Here is a 27,586-nt window from a genome sequence, read left to right on the forward strand (position 1 = left end):
ATCAGCCCACCCCCCATCACTGGCCCACCCCCGGCATGCCCTCTCTGCTGGAGGCTCCAGCAGGGGAAGAGAGGTGCAGAGGAGGCGGAACATGAGGGGGTGTTTTCTGCTCTGGGAGTATTCACCAGGGGGGCCATGCAGTCGCTTTGTGGCCCCTTTGCACCAACACAAAGGAGCTGCAGGATAACTGTGAATCCAGCTGCTGGCATGCAAGCCAAGTGTAATTTACACACCAGTGGGTGCACTGGGGGAACAGTAGGAGAAACAACTTATAGGAGCAATGGAGCTGCAGAACAGTGCCAAGCCTGCACAGTGCTTTGAATGTGTCAAGTGCTGCATGGGGGCTGTCGCTTCGTTACTGATGATTGTTATTTTTTGAATTCTCTCGTGGGGCCGCAGCCTGCTCTCTATTGCACTTATTCAGTTTCGAGCCACTCCAGCAAGTCATTCTGAATTCAGACTGGCGGAGCAGAGAGCAAATTCCGATCCTCTAAACCAAATCCTGCACTTCCTAAGCCACCCTCTCACATCTCTGTTGGGATCCGGAGGATCACTGGTGGATAGCTCAGTCAGTTGCCTGCACTGATGCCCCCTCAGTCCCTCCTGTGACCTGCCTGGGGTCTCCTGAGGGCTGTAATACTTTGGTCTGATTCTAGTTGCTGGGCTTAGTGTGGGACTGGCTGGGTGGAGTTGGTGGCCTGTGAGATACAGGCGGTCCAACTGGATGATCTAGTGGCCCTCTCTGGCTTTAAACTCTATGACTCGAAGGATTGCTTAGGGTGTAAATAGGGCAGAATCTTGCCCTGTGCATCTGTCGTACCCTGGTATACATCAGGCACAGCTCCACTGAAGTAGTCAGAGTCTCCTGGGTGTAAATCCGGACACAGTGAGGTCAGAGTCATGCCCTCCCTCAGAAGAAATGCCTGCACTTCCGAGGGCTGAGGCAAACACAAGCCACACTGGTACTGCAGCTGGCAAACCGGTGTTGCGATAGCAGAGGCAGAGCCATGAGGTAGAGTAGCAGATTTGTCCATTGAGAGTAGAGTTTAAGCTTGCCCTGGGGTATGTCTACCCTGTAATCACGGGGTGGAACTGGAGCACGTGCAGGCACATCCAAGCCAGCTGAAGTGTAGCTAGCTCGGGTACTGGAGTAGTGAGGCCGTGGAGGTACGGGGTTCCGCGTGGGCTAGCCATGGGAATAATTACCCAGCATTCCTGGGAGGCTTGTACAGCCTGTACTGATGGGCAGGCTGCTACCGCTTCACTGCTATTGGTAGCTGAGCTAGCTAGAGTAAAGCTGTCTCCAGTCTGTCTACAGGCACTGCAGTCACGTCTGCCATGCAGTATGGACGGACACTCAGACAGCATTGCTGGCCCTAAGAATGTGTTTGGCTTTTGGTTTTTCCCTCTCTTTTTTTCCTTTCCCTCCTTTTCCAGCAGCAAAATGAAAAAAGGGAAACAAGGAAAAAGCAGGAAAGGGCAGAGGGAAGAAAAACTTATTTAGTTTTGTAAATTTTTTTCATTGAAAACCTGGAAAATGTCAAAAGAAACCAAGATTTTCTGCAAAAGTTTTCACTGGGGCCAGGGAGGCAGTTTTCCATTGGAAAATGTTCCCAGTGGGAAATTCGGAACCAGTGCTACTACAGCCCTGGAACTGTAAGAGGAGAGAGGGCGCTGAGGGTCAGGGTTGCCGTGCGTTGGAACAGGGCCCGGGGAATGCTCACGTGCTTGTACTATGCTTGGCTCTGACCAGGGCTGTTAGCCCTGTGACTTCTGTAAGCATTAAACCCACATACAGTTTTCAAGAAAGAAGCAAACACCTTAATGAAAAGAAAAGGAGGACTTGTGGCACCTTAGAGACTAACCAATTTATTTCAGCATGAGCTTTCGTGAGCTACAGCTCACTTCATCGGATGCATTCAGTGGAAAATACAGTGGGGAGATTTATATACACAGAGAACATGAAACAATGGGTGTTACCATACACACTGTAAGGAGAGTGATCACTTAAGATGAGCTATTAGCAGCAGGAGAGCGGGGGGGGAAGAAAACCTATTGCAGTGATAATCAAGGTGGGCCATTTCCAGCAGTTGACAAGAACGTCTGAGGAACAGTGTGTGTGTGGGGGGGGGGGAATAAACAGGGGGAAATAGTTTTACTTTGTGTAATGACCCATCCACTCCCAGTCTCTATTCAAGCCTAAGTTAATTGTATCCAGTTTGCAAATTAATTCCAATTCAGCAGTCTCTCCTTGGAGTCTGTTTCTGAAGTTTTTTTGTTGAAGTATTGCCACTTTTAGGTCTGTAATCGAGTGACCAGGGAGATGGAAGTGTTCTCCGACTGGTTTTAGAGTGTTATAATTCTTGACATCTGATTTGTGTCCATTAATTCTTTTACGTAGAGACTGTCCAGTTTGACCAATGTACATGGCAGAGGGGCATTGCTGGCACATGATGGCATATATCACATTGGTAGATGTGCAGGTGAATGAGCTTCTGACGGTGTGGCTGATGTGATTAGGCCCTATGATGGTGTCCCCTGAATAGATATGTGGGCACAGTTGGCAACGGGCTTTGTTGCAAGGATAGGTTCCTGGGTTAGTGGTTCTGTTGTGTGGTGTGTGGTTGCTGGTGAGTATTTGCTTCAGGTTGCGGGGCTGTCTGTAAGCAAGGACTGGCCTGTCTCCCAAGATCTGTGAGCGTGATGGGTCGTCCTTCACGATAGGTTGTAGATCCTTGATGATGCGTTGGAGAGGTTTTAGTTGGGGGCTGAAGGTGATGGCTAGTGGTGTTCTGTTATTTTCTTTGTTAGGCCTGTCCTGGAGTAGGTGACTTCTGGGTACTCTTCTGGCTCTGTCAATCTGTTTCTTCACTTCAGCAGGTAGGTATTGTTGTTGTAAGAATGCTTGATAGAGATCTTGTAGGTGTTTGTCGCTGTCTGAGGGGTTGGAGCAAATGTGGTTGTATCGTAGAGCTTGGCTGTAGACAATGGATCATGTGGTGTGGTCTGGATGAAAGCTGGAGGCATATAGGTAGGAATAGTGGTCAGTAGGTTTCCGGTATAGCGTGATGTTTATGTGACCATTGCTTATTAGCACCATAGTGTCCAGAAAGTGGATCTCTTGTGTGGACTGGTTCAGGCTGAGGTTGATGGTGGGATAGAAATTGTTGAAATCATGGTGGAATTCCTCAAGGGCTTCTTTTGCATGGGTCCAGATGATGAAGATGTCATCAATGTAGCGCAAGTAGAGTAGGGGCATTAGAGGACGAGAGCTGAGGAAGCGTTGTTCTATGTCAGCCATAAAAATGTTGGCAAACTGTGGGGCCATGCGGGTACCCATAGCAGTGCCGCTGATTTGAAGGTATACATTGTCCCCAGATATGAAATAGTTATGGGTGAGGACAAAGTCACAAAGTTCAGCCACCAGGTTTGCCGTGGCATTATTGGGGATACTGTTCCTGGTGCATCCAACTGAGATGTGTGATGCTCATGCCATGACAGTCTTGACTCCTCCCCGGAGACTAAGGGCAACATTCAAACCCAGGTACATACATGTACATTTAGAGGGTACCCAAGGCTGTAAATGAGAGTTTTATCTCAGAACAGACATTAAAGGAAACAGCAGCCGAAATGATCGGATGACCCAGGTGTTGGAATACCAAAGAACCTGATCCAGCAAGGTGCCAATCGGCTCTTGCAAGGCACTGAGTGCCTTCAACCTTCCTGAAAGTCTGTCTTGCCTCTTGCATCAGACACCTTGTTTGTGATTGCTAAGAAAACTGAGACATGAGTATTAGCTGGGCTAAACCATTAGAGGTTGGAGGTAGTTACTTCCCCGCATCTCTCTCTTAATGACACTGAATGCGCTTGCAATTCCAGGTGGCGTGGTCCTCAATCCAGCCTATTATGGCATGCCTGGCCATACCAACACCATGATCCACGAAGTAGGACATATCCTGGGACTCTACCATGTCTTTAAGGGAGTGAGCGAAAGGGAATCTTGTGATGATCCCTGCAGGGAGACTACACCTTCTATGGAGACCGGAGACCTCTGTGCTGACACAGCCCCTACCCCCAAAAGTAAACTCTGCCGAGATCCAGACCCTACCAATGACACTTGTGGCCACACCCACTTCTCCGGAACGCCGTTCAACAACTACATGAGCTACACAGGTAACTGGAGGGAATTGTTATTGTATCAGCTAGAAATTCAGCTGAAGAAACCAGAGTCCTATGTCCAAAGCAATGCAAGGGTAAGAGCTAAGCCCCTACAGACTGGTGCTTTGGCCTGCACAACCACTGCGTAGCGGTACGATTGAATTCATTACCCTGTGCAACTGTTTTGTGGTGCCGCTGGCCTGAAAAGGTGCCATACAAACATATAACCAATATCTGTTCTGCTGCTGACAGTCAATGAAATGGGCCAGATCCTAAAGACCTTACTGAGTTTTTACTCAGGCCTAACTCCTCCAAATTCCAATTGACTTAGAGCTCTGAGGCAGAGCTGCTTTAGACACAGCAGCGACTTTGATGAGTGAAGAGCTGTTTGCAATACCTGGCTGGCAAATATTAGGGTCGATAATAACGTGCTGTTATGCATGTGCTAAGCTCAATGTAATCAGATCTCATGCTCCAGGGTATAAGATGGTCACCTGCTGGGCTCAGGAAGGAGTACACTTCCCACGCACCAGCCACACCATTGCACAGTGGATTGATTGGCTTCTGGGACTCCTCACCTTCCCTGGCAGCATCAGGTCATGGCAGGCACTGGATGCAGGATCCTACATCAGATGTGCTATGGGCCCATGCTGTGGGCTGGAAGCTCAGAGGATGTAAATTGGCATAGCTCCATGGAAGCCAGTCCAGTAGCACTGGCTCTGGCTCTGTGCTCCTTCTGTGCGTGTGTTGGAGGAGCGCAACAGAGCAGGCAGAAATGCCTGGCCTGCCTCATCATGGCAGCCACACAGTGTCACTGGCAGCAATGCCCTTCTGTCCTTAACGAGGTCTGAGAGCCACTGATTTTCATCCATCTGTTAATTTTTTTTAAAAGAACCTTGCAGTATGCTCCGAGTCCCTTGTCTTTCCCGCACAGCTTCATCCCTATTTGGCTTAACAAGGGTATTGGCCATCTGCATGGCTCAGGAAAGCACCCCTGTGCTGCGGAGAGGTCTAGTCAGGAAAACAAACAGCTGCTGAAATAGTGCCATCTTGTGGCCGACTGGAGAAATAACATGAGGAGTCATGTAAGACAAGCCATGGGGAATCTCTCTAGCCCAGGGCATTTGTGTTCTTCTCGGCTCCTTCAGGAGAGCCTTAAAACAGGACTATATTTAGTAATTAATACTGCTAATGACCACTTATATAATGCCTTTCACACAAGGATCTCAAAATGTTTCACAGACCAGTCAGTCCCTTCCCTCCTTTCTCTCTCAGACGATGACTGCACGGACAGTTTTACCCCCAACCAAGTGGCTCGAATGCATTGCTATTTGGATCTGGTGTACCAGCGATGGAGCCAGAGCAGAAAGCCCACTCCAATCCCCATGCCCCCGGTAGTCACTGGGCAGGGCCAAGACTCCCTCACCATCCACTGGCTGCCTCCCATTAGTGGCGTTCTCTATGAAAGGTAAGAGGCATTGTCACTGAGAAGGTCCCATGCTTGGCTGAGCATGCCAGAAAACCGGCATAAATTAAAACGTGCCGGCCTGACTGATAGCCTCTTGCTTCTTCTAGATCACTTTGGCCAGGAACTGGTTTTGTAGTCCTACCACTGACCTTGGCCCATACCTGGATCCCTAAACAACTGCCTGTACTTGCTTCCACTGGGAATTGCCTGTCACCATTTATTTGTCCGTGGTTCTCTAGGAAAAGTCATTTGGCACTGAACCAGGGAATTTCAAAAGTTAGTGAAGGTGATGAAGATGAGTTGGCAAAACCCTCAATCTCTTTGCCAACTGGCAGACCCTGCCTGGTTTTTGTGTGTGTGTTTTGAGTGGGTGGAGAGCGGGCAGCTATTTGTGCAGCTGCCTTGTAGAAATAGAGGAACGAGGCAACCCCCCCAGTTACATTCACTAGAAAAAAACGCCTGGTTACAAGTTTACTACTGTGATGGCAGTGTGTGCTGGGGTGTCAAGCAAGCATCCTCCGAAAAGCATTCCACTATTGGGGGGGCTCAGAGAGAGTGCCAAAGGGTTGTGTGCCATCAGGAGACAATGCCAAATGCAACCTGAGAGCGCAGTTACTGAATGAAAAAAGGGCTTTGCTTAGCACTTACTGGATAAACTACTGATTTATGAGGAGGGAATATGGTCTTGTGGTTAACGCACAGGACCAGGAGCCAGAATGTTGGGATTTGGATCCCTGCTTTGTGACTTCGAGCACGTCAGTAATATTTTCAGATGTCAGTATCTTAAGTTAGCCCCTTCAGTTCCTAGCTAGGCACCTGACTAAAAGGAGCCTGACTTTCAGGGGTGCTGAACAGTCACATTCATCTGGAATTGTGGAGACTCATTGTTCTCAAGATCAGGCCTCTTTTGTCTGAGTGCCTGACTAGGGTGCCTAACGTCAGAGACTCAAGTTTACACATATCGTCGACACTAACTGAATATTTAATAATGAAATCCTCTGAGTCCCTGAGCTGGGAAGCGCTCAAGATCGGCAGCTGGTTATTGCTCTAGAATTGGCATCGCATACATTTTTAAAAATCGCATAGGCCAGGGTCCTAATCATGAAGTCAGTGAAAACCCAGTGTGGCCCAATTGATAGAGCACTGGACTGGGATTCCGGGGACCTGCTGTCTAGTCCTGGCTCTGCCACTGGCCTGCTGGGTGACATTGATCAAGTCACTTCCCCTCTCTGTGCCTCAGTTTTCCTATCTGTAAAATGGGGGTAAGGATATTTATGTCCTGCATAAAGAGCATTGAGACCTATTGATGAAATGCATCATATAAGAGCTTGGTAATATTTATTTATTACTCCCTTTGACTTCAGCGGGCTTTGGAGAGGACTGTATGTAATCTGTCCTTTTCTTTATTAATGCCCTGGGAAATGTTTGTATAGACCTGAGACTGACAGTAGCCGAGGCCCTGATTCACTAGTCCATCCATGTTCACCAAAGCACTTAAGCATGCGCTCATCTTTAGGCATGTGCTTCTTCGGTCCCATTGACTTTAATGGGACTTACACACATCCTGAAAATTAAGCATGTTTAATTGTTTAGGTGACTAGGGCTTAAATATTGTCTTCATTTGGGGCCTTACAAAGCTTAGCAGCTTGTGAATACTGTGAGTTACAATGGCAGTGCAAAGCGGTTGTGCCCATAAGCCATTTGCAAAAGAATAAGAATAATACTTCTCTAACAGCTACCAGCTCAAAGCCCTTTGCGAAGGTGAGTGAAGTCTCGCATCCCCCTGAAAGCATTTTACAAATCTGGCCTTTCAAATGCCTTTTAATTCATAGAAAATTGATGTCTGAGGACATCCTGCCCAATTAGGGAATAATTGCTCCCTAGCTGCACCAAATGGCTCATATGCCATTTGGGAGCCAGAACAGCACTGTATATGTCACACAGTGAGGGCACAGACAGGTGTCTGAACCATCAAATGGGCTTGCATCATTAAAAGAATGGCCCGAGAAGGAAAGCGGAGGCTTATGATTGAAAAATACTGCAGCGCGTTCAGGACTAACTGAATGGAATGTTTTGACATTGTCTTTAGAGCAGGAAATACTGCCCTGGTCCCTCGTTAACTTAATGCTGACACTTTAATTAAACATGATCGCTTATTTGTATTATGGGGGCATCTAGAGGCCAAAGCTGAGTGCATGGCTCCACTTGTGCCAGGCTCTGTACGTACACATAGTATGAGACGTACTTTGGCCCAGACTGCTTACAGTCTAAATAGTCAAGGCAGACACAGGAAAGGCTATTCTCCCCATTTTTGAGTGGGGAAGCTGAGGCACAGAGCGTTTACTGACCTGTCTGAGATCACACGGGGAATCTGTAGACAAGCTGGGGATCCAACCCAGATCGCCAGTATGGTACCTTAACCAGAAGGTTTCCCTTTCCCTCCCCAGCCTCTGCCAGAGCTGGCTGTGAGAACAAGCAAGCCAAGCAGCTGGCTCTTATGGGCTTCCCATGTCATGCCGAGTTGGGGATTGAGTGAGAAGAGTCCAAGTCTGATCAGAAACTGTGGGGGAATAGAGTCTTCCTCATTCATTCTCATTCTCTCTCTCTCTCTCTGTTCTGCAGGGACCCCAGCACCCTCTGCGGGGACTGTGCTGAAGATGGTACTTTCAGCCAATATGTGCATGAGGCCTCTTCCCCTCGAGTCTGTGACTCCTCCGGCTACTGGACCCCTGAGGAGGCAGTAGGTAAAGTGCCTTGTCCTCTCTCATTCACAGTGACTGCCACTCCGCTCGGTGGAGATGAGATCATCTGAGACCCAATTTTCCATATCTTTCTGCTCTATCTAAATTTAAATATCCTCTTGGTAGAAGATTGCATAAGGTAAAGCTCAGCTCCCAGGGACCGTACTGGAGATACCAGCAACTTTGGGGTGCAGGGAGCTCATCAGTGTTACTAACAGCTTCCCAGGAGGGTGTTGGAGAGAGAAAAGAGGCACCTGGAAACCTGTTCAGTTGGTCTGATGTCACCAAAAGAAAAACCAGTGTATGGTGCACCCACCTCTTTGGCTTTGGATCAAACCCTATAGGAGCCTTCTCTTGGACTTCCATGGACTTTGATCCAGCCACAGAGAGTGGCATACTCTTCCTGAGGTGTTGGTGAGAATCTCATTTCTTGGATCATTTAGGTCCAAGCAGAGCCCTGGAGAACACAGCGTAGGGAACAGTCCTTCTTCCCCACCAACGGGATGGATGGGATGAACTGATAGGTGTATCCAGTTTCAAGTGTTTATGAGCCAGGGAGGTCAGTTTAAAAAGCACCCTGGGGCAGGTTATCTTGCCCCTAGCCTTGCCTACCAGACAAGTTACAGCATGAATCACACTGGCATGCACGTGCCCCTGGCATAGGAAAGAGCCAAGGGTTTCATGGTGTCACTGGAAACTTCCGCTCGAGACTGGAGCGGGGTGGAAACCTCTCTCGCAATCAGAGAAAGTGACAAATGAGGGGGAAAAAAGAGGTTGTGCCAATTTGGTTAAACAGCAGAACGTTTGGAGCGGTTAGCTTCAGCGTTTTCCATTTCCCGGGCTGTCAGGTGGCCGTGTCATCCCTTGCAGATCAGAACTGGCTTTCCCCTTAGCAGATGCTAAATTTTTCTCCACACCAGTGTGCAGTTTTCACCAGTATGTATCAGCTGGGGTGAGAGAGAGAAACAGTTCTGCACAACCTGGGGGATTTTATGGGGACAGTGACACAAGTCCAGGCCTTGGATAGGCACTAAATAGAACAATTGTTTGTGGCCTTGGGAAAAATTGGGCGTTTTCAGCAGAGTCCGTAAACTTGAAATTGGTTACGCTCAGCTTCTCTTTCCATGGCTCAGAGCACATCCGTGTTGGTTTCCCTTGCTGACTGCATAGGGCTCAATCCTGAGCAAGCTTTGCTGTCGCTGATGGGGTGGAGGCAAAGGTGGCTCTCGGCCCAGTCTGCTCCAGGGCTGAGATGGGCCCCTGATAAACAGGACTTCCACTAGGGACTATTATGCTGGTGATCCCAAGCCAGCAGACAGCCATGCCCTCTCCTGCCCTTGGCCCACCCCAGAATGCCCCTAATGCTTTACACCACTCCCTGTGACAGAAGAACCGCCAGCTGCCCCTATAGAAAAGCATCAAATTCCTTTTGTGCTGCTTCGCCTAGGAGAATGATCTAATCCCTGACCCCTTCAGCCTTGGAACGTTTGGAGATCAAATAAGAATTCAGAGGCAAACTTGGCAGCATGGGCCCATCTGTACTGATGACACTCAGCCAGCCGGGTGTGCTCCTCTGCTCCTCCTCACTCGAATGCACTCACCTAATAGGGCCATGAGCCCTGCATTGGGATCTGCCTGAAAACTAGTTTCCATAACTTCTCCTCTGTAAGCTTGTGCCTAAGAATGGGAAGGATGGTCCGAACAAAACCTAGCACTAATGCAGGGTGAGAGGTGTCGGCAGTTAACTCATGCTAATTGCTCTCCATCGCAGGTGTATAGTTAGTATGCCAGTGGCACTGAGACCAATCACAGAATCCTGCTTGGTGCAGTCCGTGTCTGTGTGTCCAGGCATGTGTGGGTTTGTGTGTGTGTGCAGGTATACCTGTGTTTCTGACAAAATGAACGCATGTGTCTGCAGGTGTTCCTGTGGATACACAGGTATATAGAGTATGTGTTTGTGCCTGAGTCATTGTACAGTTCTGTGCAAAGGGGGGATGTTTGCACTGACCTGTTTGATAAGATTGGGTCGGGGGTTCCTCTCTTGTGAGAATTTTTGAGATTTTGAACATTTTTCCCCTCCCAGATCAGAACAAAAAGTCAAGAGCTTGAACATTTTTCTGAACCGATAAACTGAAAAATATTCTGGTTTGGGATTTCAAAACATTTAGATTTGGACCTTTTTTCATTTTTGAAACTTTTTTTAGTATAAATGAAGTTAAATTTTGAAACAAAAAAAGTGGTTTTGAACTGAAAAACTGAAATGTTTTGTTTAGCCAATGGAGAAGTGACCCATTTCAACAATGTCAAAACTCTTTTTCAACTTTTTATTGGTCGCGCAATCCATGGAGACTGGCCATTCCCACAAAACCATTGGTTTTGGTTTCAACAAATGAGCCAAAACCATTTTGTTGAAAAATTCCTAGATACGCATGTTCAGGCCTGTGTACGTCTGTGCAGGCATGCGTGTAGGGTGGGATACATATGTTTGTTTCTTGATGCTGTTAGGGATCTGAGGATTTATGCATGGAGACGCAAGTTTGTTTGATATCTGTATGCTCTGAGACATTTGAGCACACACTGTATGTTGGTGCTTATGTGTGGCTGTGTGCATATGATGGCATCATTGTCTAATAATAATAGAATAATAGAATCTCAGGGTTGGAAGGGACCTCAGGAAGTCATCTAGTCCAACCCCCTGCTCAGCAGGACCAATCCCCAGCTAAATCATCCTAGCCAGGGCTTTGTCAAGCCTGACCTTAACCTCAAAGAAAGGAGATTACACCACTTCCCAAGGTAATGCATTCCAGTGCTTCACCACCCTCCTAGGGAAAAAGTTTTTCCTAATATCCAACCTAAATCTCCCCCACTGCAACTTGAGACCATTACTCCTTGTTCTGTCATCTGCTACCACTGAGAACAGTCTAGATCCATCTTCTTTGGAACCCCCCCCTTCAGGTAGTTGAAAGCAGCTATCAAATCCCCCCTCATTTTTCTCTTCTGTAGACTAAATAATCCCAGTTCCCGCTACCTCTCCTCATAAATCATGTGTTCCAGTCTCCTAATCATTTTTTGTTGCCCTCCGCTGGATGCTTTCCAATTTTTCCACATCCTTCTTGTAGTGTGGGGCCCAAAACTGGACACACTACTCCAAATGAGGCCTCACCAATGCCGAATAGAGGGGAACGATCACATCCCTCGATCTGCTGGCAATGCCCTTACTTATACAGCCCAAAATGCCGTTTGCCTTCTTGGCAACAAGGGCACACTGACTGATATCCAGCTTCTCATCCACTGTAACACTTAGGTCCTTTTCTGCAGAACTGCTGCCGAGCCATTCAGTCCCTAGTCTGTAGCGGTGCATAGGATTCTTCTGTCCTAAATGCAGGACTCTGCACTTGTGCTTGTTGAACCTCATCAGATTTCTTTTGGCCCAATCCTCCAATTTGTCTAGGGCCCTCTGTATCCTATCCCCACCCCCCAGCGTATCTATCACTCCTCCCAGTTTAGTGTCATCTGCAAACTTGCTGAGGGTGCAGTCCAGGCCATCTGCCAGATCATTAATGAAGATATTGAACAAAACTGGCCCCAGGACCGACCCTTGGGGCATTCTGCTTGATATCGGTTGCCAGCTAGACATGGAGCCATTGATCACTACCTGTTGAGCCCGACAATCTAGCCAGCTTTCTACCCACCTTATAGTCCATTCATCCAGCTCATACTACTTTAACTTGCTGGCAAGAATACTGTGGGAGACCGTGTCAAAAGCTTTGCTAAAGTCAAGGAATAACATGTCCACTGCTTTCCCCTCATCCATAGAGCCACTTATTTCGTCATAGAAGGCAATTAGATTAATCAGGCATGACTTGCCCTTGGTGAATCCATGCTGACTGTTCCTGATCACTTTCCTCTCCTCTAAGTGCTTCAGAATTGATTCCTTGAGGACCTGCTCCATGACTTTTTCCAGGGACTGAGGTGAGGCTGACTGGCCTGTAGTTCCCCAGATCCTCCTCCTTCCCTTTTTTAAAGATGAGCACTACATTAGCCTCTTTCCAGTCATCCGGGACTTCCCCCGATCGCCATGAGTTTTCAAAGATAATGGCCAATGGCTCTGCAGTCACATCCACCAACTCCTTTAGCACTCTCGGATGCAGCACATCTGGCCCCATGGACTTGTGCTCATCCAGCTTTTCTAAATAGTCCTGAACCACTTCTTTCTCCACAGAGGGCTGGTCACCTCCTCCCCATGCTGTGCTGCCCAGTGCAGTAGTCAGGGAGCTGACCTTCTTCGTGAAGACAAAGGCAAAAAAAGCATTGAGTACATTAGCTTTTTCCACATCCTCTCTCACTAGGTTGCCTCCCTCATTCAGTAAGGGGCCCATACTTTCCTTGACTTTCTTCTTGTTACTAACATACCTGAAGAAACCCTTGTTGTTGCTCTTAACATCTCTTGCCAGCTGCAACTCCAGGTGTGATTTGGCCTTCCTGATGTCATTCCTGCATGCCTGAGCAATATTTTTATAGTCCTCCCTGGTCATTTGTCCAATCTTCCACCTCTTGTAAGCTTCTTTTTGTGTTCAAGATCAGCAAGGATTTCACTGTTAAGCCAAGCTGGTCGCCTGCCATATTTACTGTTCTTTCTCCACATCGGGATGGTTTGTTCCTGTAACCTCAATAAGGATTCTTTAAAATATAGCCACTCTCCTGGACTCCTTTCCCCTTCATGTTGTTCTCCCAGGGGATCCTGCCCATCAGTTCCCTGAGGGAGTCAAAGTCTGCTGTTCTGAAGTCCAGGGTCCATATTCTGCTGCTCTCCTTTCTTCCTTGTGTCAGGATCCTGAACTTGACCATCTCATGGTCACTGCCTCTCAGGTTCCCGTCCACTTTTTTGCTTCCCCTACTAATTCTTCCTGCTTTGTAAGCAGCAGGTCAAGAAGAGCTCTGCCCCTAGTTGGTTCCTCCAGCACTTGCATCAGGAAATTGTCCCCTACACTTTCCAAAAGCATCCTGGATTGTCTGTGCACAGCTGTATTGCTCTCCCAGCAGATATCAGGGAGATTGAAGTCTCCCATGAGAACCAGGGCCTGCGATCTAGTAACTTCTGTTAGTTACCGGAAGAAAGCCTCGTCCACCTCATTCCCCGGTCCGGAGGTCTATAGCAGACTCCCACCACAACATCACCCTTGTTGCTCACGCTTCTAAACTTAACTCAGACTCTCGGGTTTTTCTGCGGTTTCATACCGGAGCTCTGAGCAGTCATACTGCTCCCTTACATACAATGCAACTCCCCCACCTTTTCTGCTCTGCCTGTCCTTCCTGAACAGTTTATATCCATTCATGACAGTACTCCAGTCATGTGAGTTATCCCACCAAGTCTCTGTTGTTCCAATCACATCATAATTCCTTGACTGTGCCAGGACTTCCAGTTCTCCCTGCTTGTTTCCCAGGCTTCTTGCATTTGTGTACAGGCTGTGATGCAGCAGGGAGTGGGGAGTATTGAGCTGGGAATGGGAGACTTCCCTTGAGGGAAGATACCTGAGCCAGGGGGGGTGGGGGTGAGGTGACACCTTCTGCCCAGGAAACTGGACAAAGGCTGGAGGAGGAGCTCTGGGGAGGCTGGGTGAGATGGCTGGAGCGGGTATCAGTTTGGAGCAGCCTGGGGAAGAGGCAGGAGCCCCAAGGCTGGGGTTTAATCTCCCTGCCCACCAGAAGGGAGGGGTCTGACTGAGGGGTCTGGTTTGTGCCTACAAGCTTTGGTTTGGACTGTGTTCCTGTCATCTCTAATAAACCTTCTGTTTTACTGGCTGGCTGAGAGTCACGGTGAATCACAGGAAGTGGGGGGGTGGGGGGTGCAGGACCCTGTCTCCCCCAAACTTTGTGACGTAGGCACTTAAGATAACCCGCTGATCGTCCCGCTTTCTCAGTATGAGGCAGGAGTCCTCCCCTCTTGCGCTCTCCTGCTCGTGCTTCTCCCGGTATCTCCCTTCCCCACTTACCTCAGGGCTTTGGTCTCCTTCACACATGTGCGTATGTATCTGTGTTTATATGTGCATACATGGGGGGCATTCACCTCAATGTGTGTGCATGTATGTACAGACTATCATATATCTCTGCTACTGAAATGAACTGCCCTGCTCCTTATAGGGATCTATATTCTCCCCTTGTCTAGGCCCCCCAGATGTGGATCAGCCCTGTGAGCCCAGCCTGCAGGCCTGGAGCCCAGAGCTCCACCTGTACCACATGAACATGACTGTTCCTTGCCCCCAGCCGCATGGTTGTATCCTGGAGCTGCGTTTCCTGCACCCCGTGTACCCGGAGTCTCTTGTACTGTGGACCACCTACCTCTCCACAGACTCGCCCAAGGCCTTGTCTGACATTGAAATCCTGACGGAGCATGGGGAGTCCATTCACCTGGGCCCCCTGGACACTTTCTGCGACACCCCCCTCACTGTTAGGCTCAACGTCAACAGGAAGGTGTCTGGGGTAAAGGTCTACACCTTTGATGAGCGGATGGAGATAGATGCGGCTCTCTTAACCTCCATGCCCCAGAGCCCTCTCTGCTCCAGCTGCAAGCCTGTGAGGTACAGGATCCTGCGGGACCCCCCGTTTGCTAGCGGCTCCCCCATAACGGGGTTGCACATGCACCGAAAGTTCACCGACACGTGAGTAGCAAGATCGGTCCACCAAAGGCCCCGGGGGAGGGGGAGGGATGCTGTTCTAGTTCTCCTGGCTTCTGCATTTGGATTCATTGATGGTTTTTAGGACTCAGCCGCTTTGTGGTGAGCAGTGCCATGAACGCCCAGCCACAGAGTTTGCCCAGAACACCCCATTCCTTATGACAGTTCCGTGACACTAGCATGATACTCACCAGGAAGCTGTTTCCCACTAGAGAGAACTCTTTAACTTTGACACATTTCCCCATCTGTGGGACCAGGGTAATGACTGTTCAAGTCACGTAGGGTAGGGGATAATTTCATGCGATGGCCCACCTAGAGGGAAACATGGCAGGCTCCTCCGATTACTTGCTACAGATCCTCTTTCTATAGCCTCGGCTCGTGGCAATTGTAGAATTGGGGAGAAACCTACCTGTGCTTATGGCTTTGTGTATGTGCATGTGCCACAGTGCAATACATTCTCGTGGCTTGGATATATTGGCACCCTGAATGTTTTATTGATATAGAGACGGGCCATAACCAAAACCTCAGATCCAAATACCCCCAGACTCTGGGGACATGGGAAACTGGAATCTAGATTGGAATTTGCCAAATTATCCCTGTCTGCCTGCCTGGCTAAATTTACATGCTAGTTTTAAACACCCTAAACTTTGAGGGGGCTCAAAGCCCAGATCTGAACTGTGTGGCTTCTTTCCATCTATCCATCCATACCCAGGCCAAGCCATGCAAATTTCATTGAGATTCTGAGGACCATCTCTCCCACTCCTTGCCTCTCTTGTTCCCCTCCACCCCTAACACACACCATCTTTCCCTTCTTCCCCCTTGTAAAACCCAGGATCCTGTATCTAGAGCATCATCAGGGCCGGGCCAGGGGCAGAGCGGGGTTGAGCACCCCCCAGTAGGAGCAGAAGTGGGCGCCTATGGTTCTGTCACAGTCTGCCTTGTATCCCTACATGTCTTGTGGCTGTGCAGCTTTGGCCCAGAGCTCTGACCCCAGCAGCCTGCCAACAGGACATAACCCTCATCCTGGCTTTGCCCAACCTGGTTACTACTGGTTTGCAGCCTGGCCTTAGTACCCTTCTAGCCCCAGATTCATCCCAAAATCTTCCTACTGTAAGAACCAGCCCCTGTCACTGGACCCTCCCAGAGAAAGTGTTAGGTTTGCAGTCTCTCCAGAGACACCAATCTGTTAGCTTTCTAGAAGCACACAAGTTTAGAAAAGTTTCATCCTACTGGGGAAATTAGAAAGGAACATAAACTCTGGCAAGCCAAGTATAAAAGGCCGAAAAAGAATTTGAAGAGCAACTAGCAAAAGACACACAAACTAACTGAATTTTTTTAATGTACATCAGAAGCAGAAAGCCTCCCAAACAATCAGTGCAGCCACTGGACGATCAAGGTGGTCAAGGAGCACTCAAGGAAAACAAGGCTGTTGTGGAGAAGCAAAATGATTTTTTTCATCAGTCTTTAATGCAGAGGCCATGAAGGAGTTTTCCACACCTGAGCCATTCTTTTTAGGTGAAAAATCTGAGGAATTGTCCCAGATTGAGGTGTCAATAGAGGAGGTTTTGGAACAATCTGATCAATTTAAACAGTAATAAGTCACCAGAACTAGAAGGTATTCACCCAAGAGTTCTAAAGGAACTTGGATATGAAACTGCAGAACTACTAACTGTGGTACGTAACTTATTGTTTAAATCAGCCTCTGTACCAGATGACTGGAGGATAACTAATGTAACACTTATTTTTAAAAAAGGCTCCAGAGGTGAACCTGGCAATTCCAGGCCAGCTAGCTTAACTTCAGTTGCAGGCAAATTGGTTGAAACTTGACACTATAGCAACCTTTGGTCTGTGGACCCCTGGGGGGCTGCAGACTAAGTCTAAGATTTCCAAAGAGGTCTGCATCTCCATTTGAAATTTTTTAGGGGCCCATAAATGAAAAAGGGTGAAAACCACTGACCTAGAAGAACATGGTATGTTGGGGAAGAGTCAACACGGCTTTTGTAGAGGGTAATCATAATCATGCCTCACCTTTGGATTTTCTTTGTCTTACAAGTCAGGAAGGCCTCTTGGGGATTCAGTCCTCTGTCTCTCTGGGGTGCAGGATCTATCTTCATTCTCTGTCTCTTGAGCTCAGGAACCCCTCCCACCCCCAGGTTTAGCTCAATAGTTTTGAATACTGCTAATATGTAAATTGAGGCGCACTGACATGCCTTTGCCTAGGCCACACCTTTTTATCACCTTTGCCTAGGCTCAGCTGCCTGATCTTCAACATGTTCTGGTAACATCATACAGAGGGAATTCATAACTTCACATGTAACGTTAACACATGAATTTCACAATGATAGTCATAACCTGCACGTTATTAGCTTTCACGTGGTACCTTGCACAACACCTTTTGGATAAATAGCATGACAACAAAGGTTTGGGTGCAGTGAGTTGGTTGGGTCTGAAGATAGACAGTGCACCCTGTGCCAGTGGGCATTAACGGCTCCTAGGGTCACACTTAGGTTTGGGATTGTTCCTATAGAGCTCTTAGCCTGCTTAGTACAAATACACCATTTAAAAATTCTTTTAACATTTTATTAAAGATCCAGAGAGGAAGGAAAAACAGTGAAAGTATTTGAAATGTGAAGTATCGAGTACGGCTTTTATTTTATCAACAGATTTTTTTCCCCTTTTCCTTTAGTTGGAGAGTTTTTTAGAAGGGAAAAACTCCCTTGTTTGACAGTCTCTTAGTTGGTATCAGATAGTTATCACTGCCCTTTGGGGGAAAAGAGAAGTAGGTAGTTGAAAATGACTGGAGCTGTTGTTAAAATCCAATCCTGTTGCATCCCAAGTGGTGTTGGAGATTCAGCTGGAACCAGTAGAGGCATTGATGTTTTCTGGAGCCCTCTCTCTGGCCTGGCCTGGCCTGGTCAGGACATCTCTCAGGATTAGGATGACAAAGACCCAGAGTCCCAGGAGATGGTGCATGTGGCAGCCATGACTATGAAGCTTGTTTCAGTAGCCTCCATCTTTTTAATTTTCTTTCCCCCAGTCTTTCTTTTAAGGACCCACAAAGGGAATGGTGGGTGGAATAGCCCATGTCCCCAGGATTTTGCCCACAATTAGGCCTAATATCTGACACTTCAGCTTTTATTTATTAATTTCCAGTTCCACATTTTCTGTTTTTACCAAGCATGATTTCAACATGGTCCTTGAATTATATCAATGTGGCCTTTTTTTTGTTTGGACTAATTTGGTTCTCTTGCACCTGTTTACAACATTTGTTACTGAAAGCAACTTGACCTATTTTTCATTAACATTTGTTATTATAGGTCATTGTATTACTTAATAAACTTTGATATACTCTTTACAACTGAGCTACAATTAAGGTAAATTCATCAGCCAATTATTGCAACACTTCCTACCTATCAGGGTAGCATCCACAGGACCGTTACCTTTCCATTCTGCTTAGATACAACACATGCTTTTTATAACCTCTAGCATCCCCTTTGCCTCTTATGAATCCACTGGAAATGGCCACATACAGACCTATGTTTCCCACATGGTATTTGTTCTCTCCGAGTTTGTTTCATTCCTCTGTGTTTTTGCAGGGATGTCACACCAGGCCAATTGTACCGGTACCAGGTGCAGGCCATGGCTGGGGCAGCTGTGGGAGAACCCTCTCCACCTTTGATCCATACCCAGGGCACTCCCTATTGTGGAGACGGAAAAGTGACCATGTAAGTACTGGGAGGAGGTATTGTTTCATATTCTCTGTGTGTATATAAAATCTGCTGCAGTTTCCACGGTATGCATCCGATGAAGTGAGCTGTAGCTCACGAAAGCTCATGCTCAAATAAATTGGTTAGTCTCTAAGGTGCCACAAATACTCCTTTTCTTCATGTAAGTACTGAATTCTACATGTTTGGGAGATGTTTTTAAAGCCGTTTGGTCTAGTAGAGTAGATTCAAAGGTAAACAGAAGACCTGATCCTTCACTCCATGACACCGGATTTATGCTAGCATAACTCCTCTCAAGTCAGTGGTGCCAAACCATTACTAAAGAATGAAGGTTGAAACCCAAAGTGTTTTGCAAAATCTAATGCTTCTTAGAAGGTAAAGATGGGCCTTGCGAGGTGCGGAGTTTGGATCTGGATTCTGATCTGAACTTCCCCAAAGTCAGAGGGTGCTTGGTCCAATGCTTAGGCCAGAACCAATCTCTATAAAGTGTCACAGATTTTTAAACCCCGAAAGGAGCATTCTGATCATCTAGTCTGGCCTCCTGCATAGATCAGGCCAGAGAACTTCACCCAATGATTCTGCATTGTGCCCAGTAACTTGTGGCTCTCTGCTAGAGCATATATTTTAGAATGACATCCAATCTCTATTTAAAGACCCCAAATGATGGGGAAACTTACAGCATCCCCTGGTTAAGTTCGTCTAATTGTTAACTATCCTCTCTGGTAAAAATTTGTATCATGTTTCCAGTCTGAATTTTTCTGACTTCAACTTGGTGATAAGTGCATGAGACCCAACAGGGGAAACTGGCTAAAAGGGCCAGATCCTCAGCTGGTGTAATTCAGCATAGCTTCGTTGACTTCATTGCTGATTTACTACAGTTAAGGGTCTGGCATCTGGGCCTCTGGAGAGTGAATCACCACTTTAGTTCCACTGTCCAGGCTGAGTGAAGTTGAAAAAACTGAACAAGCAACGTAAATGGGAGGCAAGTAGTGCAGATTTGTGATAGGCTTTTAACGAGACTGATCTAAAGGGCAGCTGGGAACACAGCTTAGGAAGTCTTGTTTAGTAAACAATTTTAAACCTTCGGGTAATAACAGTGAGTCAAAGTCAAGAGAGTGGAGAGGCAAGATTGATTTTTCTCGTTGTGCATCTTTGTGTATGAAGAGTGTCTGAAGCAAAATTGCTTGAATATTTGAAGTTTTGAGTGTGAAGGTGTGTGTGTGTGCGTGTGTGTGTGGGTGGGTGCGTGCACACATGAGAATAAACCTGAATTCACCTAAGCATATAATTTTCCCTATTTTTGCTATCAGACCAGCTTTTTGCAGCACACTGACAGATGCTGCTTGTGAAAATTGCTTGTGGTTTTCTCATGAAATGTAGCATGTGGCTATTGCTTTCCCCCCCTCACTCACTAAACTCATCCCTATCCCTTACCCCACCTTGACTTGTCCAACTCCCAGTGGAAAAACTGACTATTCTTCACATCTGACATCACTGGCAGCTCTTCTCCTCTCACACAGGCTTGGTAGTTGCACTTGCTTCCACGCTGAGTTCCCCAAGGAAGATGATGGTGGGGTGGGGCCTCTTTTCTCCCACTCTGGCTTTCTTAACTCCTTCCTCACCTGACGAGTCAGACTCTTCTCTCCCTCCATGTAGCTGGCATCCCATGATTCCTCCCGTGAAATCTGTCTTGAGGGTTGTCCTTAAACATGGGATCCTGACCCTTATGGAGCTGAAAAGCTTGAAGGGCAGCTAGTCAAGAGGGCGTTAACATTTCTTGCCGATGGTCTCTTAGGAGCTTGGAAGAGGAGTGCGATGATGGAGACCTGTTAGATGGAGATGGCTGCTCTGGGAAGTGTAAAAAGGAAAAAGGCTTCAACTGTGTTGGTAAGTCATGTGCTGAGTCAGCCCATTCCTTCTCTCCTTGGCCACCCCCTTTTTGGGCCACGATGACCACCCGGGGGAAGGGTATAGTTTTTTCTCCTGCTGTAACATCCCTGTGGTGGGCTGTCCTGTCTGCCAGGACCCTCTTCAGGGATCTGCCCCCAGCAGAAGCATTGTAGACACTAAACTTCTAGTCTTTGACCTCTCTGCAGGAGAGCCGAGCCTCTGTTATGTTCACGAGGGGGATGGAGTGTGTGAGCCCTTCGAGAGGAGAAGTAGCATCCAGGACTGTGGCCTCTACACTCCCAAAGGGTACATGGATCAGTGGGCAGCACAGGCCTACACCTCCCACCAGGACAAGAAGTCATGTCCTGTTTCCATGGTGACCGGAGAGCCTGTTGTGAAGGTGAGGCTAGGCATTTCCTTGTACAGGGGCAGTCCCAAACCTGATGTGATCTCCAGTGTCCTTGCCTTTCCTGTCCCTCCCTATGGAGCACCTATTCCCAAAGGCCTATGTGACTCAGTCCTCCCAGCAGAGCAGCTTTCACACATCAGGCAGCTTAAAATCAGCCATATAAACTTGAAAAGAAAATCCAGACAACAATCCTGGCATTGCCATGACATGCTGAGCTTAGCTGTCGGTTGCACTGCATGGGGCCTTTCCAAAAGACAACACCTCACCAAGGGAAAGGCTGTTTAAGAAACCCCCAGCACTGTTAACCCTTAGCATTCACTGCCACAAGGTTGCATTGTGGCCAGAAGCTTTACAAAGGATTCAGAAGGGCTGAAGTTAGAAGTGCACAGTCCTTACTTGGGATGGGCCAGAGCCGTTGGGCTGGTCCTCTGTGCGGGGGTGAATTTCACCCTGATATGAATAGGCAGCACGTCATTGTTACACCAGATATGATGAGAAATTATGGCCCTGATCCAGCAAGCATTTAAGTACGTGCATAACTTTAAGCTCACGAGTTATCCCATTGCAGTCATAAAAATTAACATGGGCCTAAATGCGCTTAGGATCAGGGTGTGAAAGGATATAAACCCTCATGCTTCAGAACATATGCCCACCACTTAGTGTCGGAAGCCCCTTGAAGTTAGTGGGCATCTTTCCACTGACTTCAATGGGCTATGGATCAGTGCTGAATAGCCTGGGAGAAATGTTTCCTGTGGCCGTGTTTGTGCATACTTCTCATTGCATCTTCATCCGAAACATTTGGTGCTGGTCTTTGTCTGAAATGGGATGCTCTCCTAGATGGACCTGGTGTCATCTGGAAGTTCCTATAGCTCTGTGCGCCATCCTCTTAAATAATATATCATTTTAGTTTGTAAAGTAAGCTCTTAGAGACATAGTCCCTCTCTGCATATGCCATTGCTCTGGATAGAGGCTGTGTGGCCCAGTGGATGGTGCACTGGACTGGGACTCAGGAGACTTGGGTTCTATTCCTGCTTTATCTGCTGGGGGACCTTGGGCAAGTCACTTCACAGCTTTGTGCCTCAGTTTCCTCATCTCTAAAATAATAAAATTAATGACACTGACCTCCTTTGTAAAGCACTGCCTTGTGATCAACTGGTGAGAAATGCAATAGAGCTAGGTGTTATTATTACAACTGTCTGTACAGTGCTTTGTACCTTTTTGGTGCAATAATTGTCATCAACCCAATAAGGAATTGAGATAAATTAGCAACATCATATCAATATTTCATACAAAGAGCCTAAGAAAGGGGAACAGGGAGCATGGAGAAAAGTGCAAATATTGTAGCCATTTGTGTGGGCTCTTCTCTGGCCAGTCTTGGTACAGTGGACAATCTTGAGACCCCTTGTTCCAGAGGAATCAAGATTTCAAGGGCCAGGTTCTCATCTGGTGTAAATCTGTGTGGATCCACAGGACTATACTGATTTATGCCAGTTGAGGATCTGACCCTGTATATTGATTATTCGGAACGTTTTTTCTTCTAGACTATTGAGCACAAGTCTCAGCTGATGTAAATTGGGATCCCTGTGCTGAAATCAGTGGATTTGTGCTCATTTACACTGAGCTAGCTCATAGTCTTTCCCTCAATCCCACAGGTACCCTGAAATATTCTTTATTCAAGCAGGTGACTTCTGTCACCCCTTCCCTTCTGCTCTGGTTAATGCTGTGGTGCCTCTTTCCTGGTGGGCATGTAGGAGGCTGGTAGTTCTCTCCCTCTCTTCCCCTTCATGCCTGCTGCTGCTGCTGCTGGGGCTGAAAATCTCTCCTTTCCAGGTGTGCACATCCCATCTTAAAGATATGCCAGAGCATCATTCCCTTGCTACTTGGTTCCCTTGCACCACCAGCCGCGATGATGCTCAGGTTGCCGATGGGGAGAAAACGCCCTTGGATGATAGAGTTTGGCTCAAAGTAAGTGGCATTGGGCACCTGGGCTTAACAGGAAGGCTACTTTGTAGGGTGGGGAGGGCTTTCCTATCCTTGTCCCACACTTTCAGGGATAAAGCCAATTCTTTCCCTTCCCCCTGTCCTGGAGTAATGAAGAGCTCTCAGCTGGGTCACAAACTGATCAGCTACAGCCAGGCATTCTACAGATGAGTCATAGCAACTGAAAGCCAATGACAGGCACGTGTATCACTCATTTTATCCCCATTAGTGTATGGATCACCACGGCGGGGGAAACCGAACCCTACGCAGTGTTCTGTAAATGAAAAAGCCATTGCCAGGCAAATGCAGGAACTCCTCGCTTAACATTGTAGTTGTTCCTGAAAATGCTACTTTTAAGCGAATCCAATTTCCCCATAACAATTAACGTAAATAGGGGGGTTGGGTTCCAGGGACACTTTTTTCACCAGACAAGACTATATATATTTTTACACACACACTCACTCACTGTAGGTTTTAAACAAACAATTTAATACTGTACACAGCAATGATGATTGTGAAGCTTGGTTGAGGTGGTGAAGTCAGAGGATGGGATATTTCCCAGCGAATGCCTTACTGCTAAATGACAGGTTTCAGAGTAGCAGTCGTGTTAGTCTGTATCCACAAAAAGAAAGAGTACTGGTGGCACCTTAGACTAACCAATTTATTTGAGCATCAGCTTTCGTGAGCTACATCCAGTGAAGTGAGCTGTAGCTCACGAAAGCTTAGGCTCAAATAAATTGGTTAGTCTCTAAGGTGCCACAAGTCCTCCTTTTCTTTTTACTGCTAAATGATGAACTAGCACTCAACTGAGCCCTTAAGGGTTAACAAGTTGTTAATTTAGCCTCGCATTCAACAAGGCAGCATGAATGGAGGGAGGGGAGACAGCATGGCAGAGAGACAGACACACACACTCTGTGTGTGTGTGTGTGTGTGTGTGTGTGTGAGAGAGAGAGATGTGCACATTGCCCCTTTAAGTACACTGACCGCACTCGAATTGCCTTTTTAAGTAGATCAGCAAGTTGAGACCGCAGCTGCTGCCAGCAAGCTCCCTCCCTCCTGAGTCCTGTCGTGCTTCTTTCCTCCCCCCCCCCCACTCTATGAAGATAAGGTTCAGGAGCAGGGGGAGGGGGACACCCTGATACTAGCACCCCTCTTCTCTTGCCCCCCGCACAGCAAGCAGGAGGCTCCCAGAAGCAGCTCCAAGGCAGGGGGCAGGAGCAGCACATGGCAGTGGGGGGAAGGACAGCTGAACTGCCCAGCAATTGATAGCCTGCTGGGTAGCTCCTGCACAGGGAACTTAAGGGAGCAGGGAGCTGATGGGAGGGGGGGTGGGCTGCTGGTCCACTCTGGTTCCAAGCCCTCACCACTAGCTCCAAAGGGCTGCTCTTTCTGCAAGTGGTAGTCAAAGCAGGCGGCTGCCAAGCAATGTTATAAGGGAACATTGCGCAACTTTAAACAAGCATGTTCTCTAATTGATCAGCAACGAAACAACCTTAACGGGGACAACTTTAGGTGAGGAGTTACTGTACCAAGAGGCGTTATTTGAGATTTTACTGTTAGCCTTCAAGGGCACCTTCAATATCACCCTTGCTGCTACTATTCTGCTTTAGCTCAGTTTTCACTCACTTTGCACTGGCGTAAATGACTGCACAAGGGGCAGTGTGATCCCAAGGCCTTAGGGCCAGTCTCTTCTGGGAGGTGAGAAGGCTGGCCTGGAATTCCTGACCATGCCTACAGACATGTTTTAGAGGGTGGGAGTCAGGGCCTTTCTGACCTGGCATCTGAGACTGTCCCACAATTGCATTGGCCTCCTCTCCACCAGGGAGAGTAAAACCTGGGTTTTAATCACATAAGGAGGACATAAGTAGAAGAGACACAGAGAGCTGATATGTCCATTAGGAAGATGCAGTTCATACAGTGCTGATTTTCTGATTGTAACCACAGTTTAATTTTATGTGGCTGCTGCCTTCTATTATTGGGAGGTTGTTATTTCTCTTTGCTCTTTCTGTACAGTTTATATGGGGCATGTTGCCCTGTTTAGTCCTAGATTGTCTGTAATTACCTTTTTGTTAAGGCACTTGGGAGACTTAATGCATCATTAATCATTGGTCAATAAACAGTGTTATTACCTTTCTGTTCCTAATACGCCTGTATCCCTATGTCAGAGACTATCAGGGTTGGAAGGGACCTCAGGAGGTCATCTAGTCCAACCCCCTGTGCATCTACAGAGAATTCTACCTACGTAGCCTTCATTCTCTTCTGTCTATATCTCTTGGACCTTCCCTCTGGGTTCCCTACTGTGCTTATGCCAGGGCAAAGGCCCTCCCTTTTTTCCTTTGCTCACAAGAAAGAGGAAAGCCCCCTCTTTGTGCTGCCTTGATGGAGGCTCGCTTTCCACTTCTCACCAGGATTAACTCATGTTCCAGTGCATTATGAAAGACTTTCATTACTGGCTCCACATGCTCATTTTAGGTGTGCTATTATTTTCCGCCCATAAAATTATTTATGGGCTAGTAATAAATATGCCCATGTTCTTTCTCTTTTATAGTGTTTGCCTGTTTGCTAACAGATTGGTCTGGGAAGCAGGTTTCTTTTTCATACATGTATGAAAAAACACTCTCCCATACAAATATAGCTGTTTACACACACATCTCAGTAACACATGCATACACCTCCACTCACAGGACTATTTTAATGCTCCATGTCCCATGCTTTAAAAGAGCAATCACATTGCTCATTAGGTACAGGATTCCAGTTGTATGGAATGAAACATTTTCAACAGGTGGCACTAAAGGGCAAAGAAATCATTGTGCCCCTACATGAAGGCACAGATGTAAGGGGGAGTGGCCATCTGCTGAAGAATGCAAATGTCTGTTCAACATAACTAGCCTCCCATAGTGCACCTGAGAAGAGCTGGTATACTTGCAGATATGAGTTATTCTGATTTATGGAGGAGCACTTTCCAGTGGCAGTGCTTTGTTCTCTATTTCCTAAACATCAGATTCAAGGAAGATTTGGAGGCATGTCAGAATGTAACAAGCAGGAAATTAAGCAAAAGAAAAAAAATTAAAGTATAGCCAACTGCAGCTCAATCCATAATAAGAAAAAGGAAGCACACACAGGGAATACTTAGTGAGATAAGCCAGATACTGCAGTGTTAGGGTTCCCTCCCCATTCAGAACTCTGGGGTATAGATGTGGGGACCTGCATGAAAGACCCCCTAAGCTTATTTCTACCAGCTTAGGTTAAAACTTCCCCAAGGCACAAATTACTTCTTGGCCTTGGACGGTATTCACTGCCACCACCAAGTGAGTTAGACAAAGATTTAAGGAAAAGAACCACTTGGAGTTCCTGTTCCCCAAAATATTCCCCCCAAGTCCCTCACCCCCCCAGATTTAAAAGTATTTTCTTTCCCCATTGGTCCTTCTGGTCAGGTGCCAATCAGGTTAATTGAACTGATTAACCTCTTATAGGTAAGGGGATTCTGTAGCTCTGGCCAAGAGGAATTTTATTTTACTGTATACATAAAGGTTGTTACCCTTCCCCTTATATTTATGACATGCAGTTTTAATTCAGAAACAGATTTTGCCAAGTGCCTGCACAGGGGAGCAGTGGGGAGGGATGGAATAAGGAGCGTCCCCCAAATTGGCACAAGCTGATGATCTGGCCCTCACAAATTAGGTTGGGATGAGAGCTCGATATTGAGGTGCTTATCCATACTACCCAAGCTTCTTGCGTGTGCAGAACTGGAACTCTCCATGGTAATGTGCTTCCTGCTTTGGAGCAGGCTGTGGTGCTGACAGGATTGACCTTCATGGTGTCTCAGGGCTTCCAGTCCTGGACAGGAGGTGGAAATACAACAAGGGTGAAATAATAACAGGAGGGAAATGTTACAGGGAAATTGCCCAGCCTCAGTGATGATTGAGTGGGAATTTAGGGCGAAGGTGCAAAAAGATATTTCCTCCACCTTGCTTTGCCCCACGCCTGCGCCAGCTCCCTGTGGGCCCCAGTGAGTGGCTGCGAACGTGAAATACTTGTCCCACCCTCTGATCACTGTATCCCCGCTCACTGTGTTGAGTTTCCAAGGGTGCTCCTGAGCTATTCCTCATTATGAGACAACGCTAAGGTGACCAGGTGTCCAGTTTTCAACCAGAATACCCAGTCAAAAAGGGATCCTGGCTGCTCCAGTTAACACCACTGATCAGGCCGTTGACTGTCTGGTTGGTAGTGCTGTGCAGCGCAGCTGGCAGGCTCCCTGCTAGCCTCCGCGCCGTGCAACTCCTGGGAAGCAGCGGCACGTCCCCCCTCTGGCTCCTACACGTAGAGGCAGCCAGGGGGCTCCACATGCTGCCCCCACAGCTCCCATTGGCCAGAAACTTTGGTCAATAGTAGCTGCCGGGGCAATGCCTGCAGACAGGGCAGCACACAGAGCCACCTGGCCATGCCTCCGTATAGAAGCCATGGGGGAACATGCCGCTGCTTCTGGAAGCTGCTTGAGGTAAGCACCTCCCGGAGCCTGCACCCCTGATCCTCCTTCCAGG

General features: G+C 47.5%; 1 protein-coding gene across 3 annotated transcripts in view; it reads left to right on the forward strand.

The window, feature by feature from the left end:
- The window catches only part of PAPPA2 (pappalysin 2), a 173,482-nt gene that overhangs the window by 58,577 nt on the left and 87,319 nt on the right, over window positions 1–27,586 (forward strand). For all 3 annotated transcript variants that reach the window (XM_048861671.2, XM_075131478.1, XM_048861669.2), the window contains exons 4-11: window positions 3,880–4,173; window positions 5,434–5,626; window positions 8,249–8,370; window positions 14,534–15,026; window positions 18,638–18,766; window positions 20,562–20,653; window positions 20,863–21,056; window positions 22,896–23,030. In XM_048861671.2, the coding sequence (XP_048717628.1) occupies window positions 3,880–4,173; window positions 5,434–5,626; window positions 8,249–8,370; window positions 14,534–15,026; window positions 18,638–18,766; window positions 20,562–20,653; window positions 20,863–21,056; window positions 22,896–23,030 (1,652 nt within the window). The remainder of the gene's footprint in view (window positions 1–3,879; window positions 4,174–5,433; window positions 5,627–8,248; window positions 8,371–14,533; window positions 15,027–18,637; window positions 18,767–20,561; window positions 20,654–20,862; window positions 21,057–22,895; window positions 23,031–27,586) is intronic.

The sequence above is a fragment of the Caretta caretta genome, chromosome 8 (assembly GCF_965140235.1).
Source record: "Caretta caretta isolate rCarCar2 chromosome 8, rCarCar1.hap1, whole genome shotgun sequence".
Classification (NCBI taxonomy): domain Eukaryota; kingdom Metazoa; phylum Chordata; order Testudines; family Cheloniidae; genus Caretta; species Caretta caretta.